Source organism: Onychomys torridus, chromosome 11, assembly GCF_903995425.1.
Source record: "Onychomys torridus chromosome 11, mOncTor1.1, whole genome shotgun sequence".
Taxonomy (NCBI): Eukaryota; Metazoa; Chordata; class Mammalia; order Rodentia; family Cricetidae; genus Onychomys; species Onychomys torridus.
In genome coordinates this window covers 33,016,777-33,026,333 of record NC_050453.1, presented here as the reverse complement: position 1 = coordinate 33,026,333, position 9,557 = coordinate 33,016,777, and the positions used below count along the sequence as shown (strand labels likewise).

At 38.1% G+C, this 9,557-nt stretch overlaps 1 protein-coding gene across 1 annotated transcript; it reads left to right on the top strand.

Annotated features, from left to right (window-relative positions):
- The first annotated feature begins 442 nt into the window (after positions 1-442).
- Tnfsf18 (TNF superfamily member 18) lies at positions 443-9,101 on the top strand. Its single transcript, XM_036202012.1, has 3 exons — positions 443-577; positions 7,059-7,092; positions 8,749-9,101. The coding sequence occupies exons 1-3, from the start codon at positions 443-445 to the stop codon at positions 9,099-9,101; spliced, it is 522 nt and encodes a 173-aa protein (XP_036057905.1).
- The last annotated feature ends 456 nt before the right edge of the window (positions 9,102-9,557 follow it).

Sequence of the window (9,557 nt, the reverse complement as noted above, 5' to 3'; positions counted from 1 at the left end):
CCCAGTCATAACATGTGCAGTATGGTAAAACTTGGTTTTAAGTTTTATTTATTCTTAGAAGAATTTTTCTTTATTGGAGGTAATTTGGAATGCACTGAGCGTCTTCCAGCAGCTGAGGCTGGTTGTGCATGCACACAGCACTTCCTCTTGCTTCAGGAAAGGCTTTTTTTTTTTTTTTTTTTTTTGTCCTCCTGAACTTGCCTCATAGTGGCTTTTTTTTTTTCCCTCCCGTGTTTCTGTTGGCTCTCAGCCTCCCCATTCCTTTTCATTTTTGGCCTGGTGCCATGATGACTGTTAGAGCTCAGCAGTGTTCCAAAGGAAAACTCCACCTCCCACACCCACAGCTAATTACTATAAAACATGACATTGCATCCTTCATCCATCACTTGTGCATATCTGCTTTCCAGAGCTCTCCTCTCTCCAGAGAAAGAGTTCTAGCCTCATGGAGGAAACTCCTTTGAGCCAGCCAAGTCCTCGGGGGGAACAGAGGTTCAGGAAACCATGGCTCTTATGCATAGTTCCTCTGTTGCTGCTGCTGTTCTATGCCACGGGTGCACTGATCTTTACTTCACTCAAGGTAAGGTGACAAAGGAACCTACAGGTGCTAATCATATAATATAAGGGTTATTTATTTGTTAGTCTGGTTATTATTATTGCCATTCAGTATTGCTAGAGGTAGGAAGGAAGTGATCTGAAGGTACAAACAGTGTGAACACTTCCAGTCTTGTAACTACACGGCTCTTGAAACTCATCAGAATGTTTTAAGACAAAAGGCACCAGAGGATACTAAGTGTCCACTGTGGGCTTGAGCTAGGTGGGACTACATGTTTAAACTGGGCTTTTAAAAGGTGCCTGTGGGGGCTCATTTTCCCTTCCTGGAACTCCACCAGTACCTTCTTGATAGGTGAAAAACAGACCTGAAACATGGTGCTCATCTTCATGTGATTTCAGACAAGCTGTGGTCTCAGTGGGGGAAGAGGCACAAAAGGACAGTGGGCGTCAGAATGAAATGACAGGAAGCTAGTGAACAAGGGAGAGGGAAATGGTGCTGAACTAGAAGGAAGAAAACCTGGATTCCAGTTCTAGCTTAACTGCACAAAGTTAAGAAAGTTGTTTCATTGTTCTGATTCTAGTATTTTAGGTCTGCAGCATGGTGTTAGGAAAATGGCTGCGTTTACTTAATGTCCTGCTAGCTATAATTACATTGCTCAATAATTTACCTAATTACAGGACACGACATGTAGTTGTAGCTTAGGCATTCTAAGATGAGGACAATGACTTTGGGCTGGAGTGACCAGGGAAGGCTTCATGGAGGAAAGAAGAGCACATGTCTATTTGGGAAGCCCCTGATGGTTATCAGGAATTTCCCAGTGAACTGCAGTCTAAATTGTGGGTCTAGATGGGATCTGGACTGGGAATGTATATAAGTTATGCTCTTTCTAGAACTTTTTTTTTCTGTTCTGGGAGCTAGGGATACACAGAGAAACCTTATCTCAAAAAAACTAAAAAAAAAAAAAAAAAAAAAATAAGGCATTTGAGTAGAAGAAATTCAATATAATTCAAGAGTTAGCTCATTACATTAAGGTTCCAAACCTTGGGCAGAATAAAATGATGAATACCTGTGTGGAAAAAGGGTTGGAGTCGAGGCACAGGAATGTTTTTCTAAGGAGACCAACCAGTGATGGTTTGAAAGGTGTGGTTCTACACCAGGAAGGTATTGAGGAAAGATGCAGGAGGAAGTAGTGTGCTGGAGAGCCTAGGTTAGTTATTATGTACTGGCTAAAGGTTTACATAGGAGACCATTATTTTGTGGTCTGGAACTGTGTAAATGAATTGATGAGAGGCAGAGGGAGTTCTAATCCCAGCCCTATTCTTCCAAAGAAGGAACCAAGAGTGAGCTTTCTGAAGCAATGCATGGTGAGCAAAAGAGAAAGGTCCATCAGCATTCTCAAGTGTTTACAGCTTTGAAAAAGAGGAAGAATGAGAATAGCATTGATTTCACATTGCTTTTTCTTCCTGTCAACCTCCTCAAGTTTTATTAGTCAGGTGGCTCTGTAGAGTGCTGATCTTAGGTGTCATAGACTCCTGCATATGGTGAGTTTGTGAGGGAGACTTTTTTTTCTGAATGACATCTCTTTTCCCAATCAAACTCAGTTAATTCATGATATTTTGAGCTTTGATTACAGATTATCCCCTCCAAAGAACACATCCCTTTCAATAATATGTTCTGCCTCTAAAAATACCTATAAGTGTATCCCAAACTTAGAGAAGTAAAAGAGGTTTTGGAGTCCAATTTTGTGCCAGAATGCTTGGCAGCCTAGTTACTATGGAAAAGCCACTGGCCTTCAGTATTAGCTTGAGTATTATGCTTTCCTTATTAGCTATAAATAAATGTCCTGAGCAGAGATATCTGAGTGGATGGCAGATGGTGGGTCATTATGAGGTAGTCACCTCCATCTTCTTATACTTAAGAAGTTAGATGTTTTTTTTTTCTCCATTCCATTTTTTCATGCAAATCTCCATTTATAAAAATCCCTTCTAGATGGCACTATTAAAAGTAAGATAGGAAGCTTTGTTCCTTCAGACTGACAGAAATTTTCTTGGGAGGATAGAATTTTTTTTTTCTCTCTTCTAGAAGACATCTCGTCAATAGTCTAGGCTCTGAGTTCAAGGAGTTTGGCCAACTCCTCTATGAAAGTAGTTCATGGCAGTTCCCTTGGAAGAGTCCAACTATTCAGGAAATTCCCTTTCTTCAGTGAAATGAAAGATGGAATTCAAGAAGGGAAAATGGAATTTGTACAACTGTATTTGCAAACAAATAGAGTAGTTTGTTTCCAAACAGAGGCAGTTAGGGTTAGTCTAAATCTGTTTTGGCCAGTTTGAGACAAACCAAGTAATCCAGGGTTAGAAGAGCAACTGACCCATCTAAATAAAAGCAAGCAAAACTAAAGAAAACCCGGAAGGCTTGTGTGCAACTTTTTGTAACATCACCAGAATTATAAATAGAAACTGCCTCTGTGAGTGGTAGGGGTGAATGAGAGTTTTGAATGAGGCAGTCTGGTTTTGGATCCCAACCTCGCCTCTTATCAGTCATGTGACCTTGGGCTGGTGACTTCATCACCATGTCCTCATTTCCTCATCTGCAGAAGGAACATGCTAATTCCCACAGAGTTGCCTTAAGGAATAATGAGGGGGTGAAGTGCCTGACATGCCTGACTCATGGCAGGCTCTAGATAGGTGGTAGCGATTAATATTCATATTACTGTTAGCTAGAAGGATTCACAACAAATACAAACTAACAAGGTCAGTTAAAACATGTATCAATTGTCTGACCTCATTTCTTCCTCAGTAGAACCACATCTTTCAAACAAACTGATGTTTTTCCAGTTAGATTTACACTTATGGCAATAAAGATAAACCCAGTGGTGTTTTCTAACTCTAAATAGATAGAAAAGAAGCTTGCAATAATGGGGTTTCTGGATGTTTGACTGTCAGTTTATTTGTCTATGGGTTTAGATTTTCTGTGTCCTCTTACACATGGTAATAGCTGGAACAAAATCCATGGCATTTATGTTTAGATGGCTAATCAATTGTTTCATATATGTGATTGTGTTTTTCTAGTTAGATTACAAACTCCTTGAGAGGCAACAATTATGCATTAAATTTGTCTCTCCTGCTACAATATTAGTGTAATGTTGGGAATATAGGTACTTAAGCCGTTTGTTCAATTCTTCATTATAACCAGCATCACGATCAAAATAGCTGGTATTTACTGAGCAGGTTTGGGTAGAATGTCTGGAGAAGCCCTTCCAAAGAGTCAGCACAGTTACACAGAACAACAGGTTCAGTGAACTCTGCTATTATTCCCTGGTTAATAGATGAGGAAATGGGTTATGGGAGTCTCTGCTATAAGCCTATGAGTCGTTCTGAATTGAATTTGGACATCTCTTCTAAGAAAAACCGAAATGGGATGAAATAATTGCAAGTGTAAAACTTATTTCAGGAAATCTAGTGACTTATAGTTTTTAGATTCATGGCTTCCACCATTTTCTATTGCACCTCCTTATCAATTAAACACTTTGATTATAATTTCCAACAGATGTATGCCAAACAGTATCTCATATCTGAGTACAATACCATGTATACAAAACAGACACACAAGGTGGAAACTCAAAACTCTAAAAAGTTTAATATAGATTTTTTTCAGTCTAAATCTACTTTGTTTTTAGCTAAAATGTTGTTTTCTATAATATATTCAGATGTGATACAAACATAACAAAATAATTGAGATACTATTTTTGTGATGCTGGGGTTCAAACTCAGTGCCTCTACCTCCTTGTCACTTTCAAAGCCCCAGTAATTTGATATTTGTTTTATTTTCTTAATTTTAGTTTAACATTTTCTAATACAGCAACTTAAAGTTTACATTCTAATTTATCTTGATTTGTGATTTTTGACTATAACAATTGACAATTACCTTACAAAGAAACAAATAAAAATTTACTATGGTATCCTTGTATATTCTTAATTGCCATGGCACTCATTTATCACTATCATTTGATAGGGTAGCTTTTCAAAATTAAAATAATGTCGTTCCATCAATGCCTTTCTTTTTCTCATTACATAACTGAACTCTAAAGTCTTTAATTATATCTCTTCCCTTACACAAATTCACTCCCTTGCTTCTTTCTCTCATCACTACACTCTGATGTCAAAACACAGCAATCAACAGCCTCCAACACCAATTAAGTCCAACTATACTGGGTCTCTGAGAAAAACACAAGGCCTTTTGAGCATTCTTGCTTTATATGCTCATGGCCACTAGCTTCAAGTGGGGGTTCCTTATTGCTATGGAAATGGTCTGTGCTTCCCCATTCTGTTCATTCTCCTTTCACTAGACTACCATACACCCTTGACACCTCTCTAGACTTTCTGGAACCATTTCCCATTCTCTCCTAGGAGAGAATACCTGCATTTGTGTTCATACATACTGTTTCCTTCCTCTGCATGGATGCATTATCCATGTACCTGCCAAAGCAGCTTCCGAAATAGATCCTCTCATGCCTCACCTGCTCAGAGCACGGCTGACGTTCTTGCCTAGCTCTTCTGTACTACCTCTCTTTTTGATTAGAATAACCCCATCAAATGGTAACAAACAAACTTGCCATCTTCTTCACATTAAAACAAACAAAACCAAAGACAGAACCCAAAACAAAAGAGGAAAAAAAATCTCTTTGACTTCTCACCCTTATCCAGGTCCCACTCACTTTCACTATACTCCTGGGTAGCAAGTTTTCCAATTTCTCTTAAATTCATCCTAGTGAAACTTGTGCTCATATCACACTATACAAACTATTACACAACTATTCTGTCAGGAACTCTTGTAGAATCCATGTTTCTAACTCTATCAGTCAAGTCTCTGCCTTTTTCTTTTTGGATCAGTCAGTGACATTTGACACCAACTGATCAATATCCTCTCCAGAAGACTTTCTTCTCTTGGTTCCCAAATGTCACCCACTTTCATTCTTTTCAGACTCACTGATCTTCCTTAGAAAGTTCTTCCTCATTGTCTGACCTCTAAATACCAAAGAGTCCCAGTATTCATCTCTATCTACACCCTTGGACATGATGTTCACATACAATGTCATGTCTGAAAGCAACAAGTCTCAGCAATGTAGATCTAACCACCTACTTGATATCTAATAAATACTATAAATTACCACATTCAAAACTCATGATTGTTTCTCTTACTTTATTTCTCTTAGTCTTGCCCATCTTGGTGATTAACTTTCATTTTTCCAGTGGCTACAGTCCCAAATCTGTGTTTCTTCCTACTGTCTCACACCAATATTCATGTTAGGAACACCAGTTTCTTCTTGCTTTCTTTGAAATATAGCCTAGCTTGACCTAAAACCCATGGGCCTCCTGTATTAGCTTCCTACGTGCTATTACATCAGGCACACATCACTCTGTCAGACCAGTTGGCCCGTACCCCCTCTGCCAGCACCTTGGTCAGAGGCAATGTGCATTCCTGGTACATGAGTCCAGTCCATGCTTAACTGATTTCATTGTTTTTGCCTTTCGTTCTCTTTAGTTTTTTCCTAGTACAAGAGCTGGACAGTTCCTTTAAAAGGAACATGTATCGTTTTCCATGTTTTAAAAAAAAGTCTTTTGAGCACTATGCTCCAAGGACACCAATAATTTTCAGTACAAAAAACTTTGGTAGATATGCCTTCTTACTTTACTCTCAAGCATTTGACAGCATTTAATTGATTGTATTTGTAAATTAGCCACAACTAATGTCATCTTTCAGCATGTAAGCTGTGGCATGTTGCAGACATTTGAAACAGTTGTATCTGATTCTGAGGGCATCTCAGTTAATGTACATGGCATGTGACTTTCTAAATATTAAATATTTATAGAGTCAATTTATTGTTATTTTAAGTAAAGAGAAACATAATCAGAGGTTCCATTATCTTCTTCCCACATACACCAGATAATCTTGGGAAACCATATGGACATAGAAACAGCTGTTTGTTGAAAACCAGAGGGAAAGAACAAAGCTCCAATACTTGCCTTGTGGGTCAGAGTTAGATGACCAGAATGAGGCACAAAAGTCCCAAATGAAAGACCCATAAAGAGATCTGCTATCTTTCTTCTCATTATCAAATCTATCATTCAATGATACCATTTTAAAAATTAAATTAACACTGCCCATCATTCTAGTCATGCTTTTCTTTATCTCCTTACACAGCTAAATTCCAGTGTGTCTAATTTTACCCCTTCCCTTGCACCCATACCTCACTTGCTCACTTGCTCATTTGCTTCTTCTTATAGTCCCTAAACTCTAATGTCAACGCTACTGCAAGTCTAATGTAAAGGACAGAGTCAGTCATCTGTAGAAGGAAGCAAAGAAGTAAGACAGGTGTCTATGTATGGTGCCCCCCCCTCCGACTTTGGAAAATAGTTTGCTTCAGAAACTTTAAACTGTAAATAATTCAGTCATGCAAGTAGCAACTGTGCCATCATCCTGACCAGTTCTTCTTTTCCTTCTACAGCCAACTGCCAAAGATCCCTGTATGGTTAAGTTTGGTGAGTAACCACCTTTCTTTTTTCTTAGTTTTTGATTCAAGAAAGCAGCTGCAATTGCCCTCAAAAAAGCTTGTACATCCTTTTGCCCACTTTCACTTATTTTTTTTAATTATAATCACTAATTCTATACTTAGCCATCAGCTTAGTGAGAGCTGAAGCTTCCAGAGCTGAACCAAATTGACAAGCCCACATCCAGTAACACTCCTGGCAGGCATATTCATCACACTGAAAAACTTGTGGATCTGTATACAGTAATCAGCTTTTAGTCTGGTAGTTTCTTAAGGATATATCTTTCAGATTCCTACCACCTTTTCTCAAAGTACTTCTCACATTTCACAAATGTCTCATATCTAGTAGAGCATATGGGAAACACTATTGCTGTTAGTATGTGCATAGAAGAGGAGTGGAGAGTTAGAGGAACAGGCACTTCTTCTTAGCTTCTGAGTCATTTTCCTTTATAGTCAGCTGATAGCTGCTCAGAAAACATGGAAAACAGGGTTGCTGAGTGTTTTAGTTTTATTTCTGTTGCTTCAATAAAATACCATGACAAAAAGCAACTTAGTAGAAAAAGAATTTACTTTAGCTCACAAGTGCAGATTATAGTCTGTCATTGCAGGGAAATCACAGTGGCAGGAGCTTGAGCATCTAGTCACATTCACAGTCAAGAGCAGAGAGAAACGAAATGTATAATTGCTTGCTTTCTTATACTCAGTTCCACTTCTCTACTTTCTTCCAGTTCAGAACATCTTGCCTAGGGAATGGCACCAACCACTGTGGGCTGGATTTTCCCACAACTATCGACTTAATTAAGACAATGGCAATCCTCTATAGATCACCTCAATATAGACTGTTCTCACTTAGACTCTTTTCCTGGGAGATTCAAGGAGGTGTCAAGTTGACAAGTAAAGCCAACCATTACATTGAATCTCAGAATATTTCTTAGAATACATTCAAAATATCATATATATATATATATATATATATATATATATATATATATATATATTTGATAGTTTGGCCAAATAAACACATTTTCATTTATGAGTAGACAATTTTACTTTTGCACCTTTTGCTCCAGGTTTTCAAAATAACTTGGCTTTCAGAGATTAGGGCATTCTTTGAATAGGTCCCTGGTTTTGTATTTTGTTTTGCCAGTGAAAGGAACAAAACATACAATATGTTTGAAATCTCTCCTTGATGTGATAAAAATGATGCCAATACTTTCTATGAAGAAAATTAAAGCAGTATAGAGCAAGGGAGTCACAGGAAAGCAATGTTGAGTGTAGACTGATCAGGGAATGTGTCATCGGTAAACCAACACAGAGTAAATAGTATTCATATAAGAAAGACATGGAGATGCATGAGTTATGACCAATCCTTATTCTGGCCTTGCTGTGTGATTCCTCTCTCCTCTCCCTCCTTTCTTCATTCATATTACCCTAAAAGAGGTACAGAGCCATTAGAACCTACAACCTCTTTAAAACAGAGAGATGGCTGATTGTCACAACATATTTAAAATATGGTCTGAGAAAACTAGAATAGACCAAGTAAAGAATCCACCTGTAGGTAGTAAAGAATGTACTACAGCCAGGTAGAGTATGAAATAATAATATAAACATGATTTCTTTTTTCCCTTCATTTTTCAATTTCTTATAGAACTATTACCCTCAAAATGGCAAATGACATCTCCTGAACCTCTTTGTGTAACTATGACATCTGATGGGAAGCTGGAGATACTTCAGGATGGTGTGTATTTAATCTACGGCCAAGTGACTCCTATTCCTAAAGAATCCATAACAAACTCTGCTGAATTTATAGTAGAGTTAGTTAAAAAAGGAAATGTTTTACAATCTGCAACAAATGACTTTCAAATATTAACTATAGGAGGTATTTATGAACTGCGTGCTAGAGATACCATATATTTGAGGTTCAATTCTGATGACCATATTCAGAAAAATAATACGTACTGGGGGGTCATTTTAATGCCAGAGCTCTCATTCAGCTCCTAGAGATTGAGTTTGGTCTCATCATCTTCCTCAGTGTATCCAGAGATGCTGGAGGGTGGGTTGGAGGGGTTGACTATTTGCAATACATATAGTTTATGAGGGCTTACAAATCAATGCTCACAGAACCTCTTGGCATCATAAGATTTTAACCCTCATATCTGTCTGAAGAAGACGCAGCGAATGGACCAAATTCCCTGATGTTGGGTCAAGAAATACATTTTTTATAATCCATGATAAAATGAGTATGGGCAGCAGAAGACAGAAACTCTTCCAAAGAATGTCTGCCTAACCCTTGAATCTCTGGGTGGAAAATGAGGTCCTATTTCTATGGGAATCTTACTTGGCTTGCAAAAACAATGTTGGGCAGTAGCATGGCCTTCTTTTTCATCTTAATTTCTTCGAACTCTTTTACCTTAATCACTTTATACTCTCCCCTTCTGAGAGCCTCCTAATGAAAAG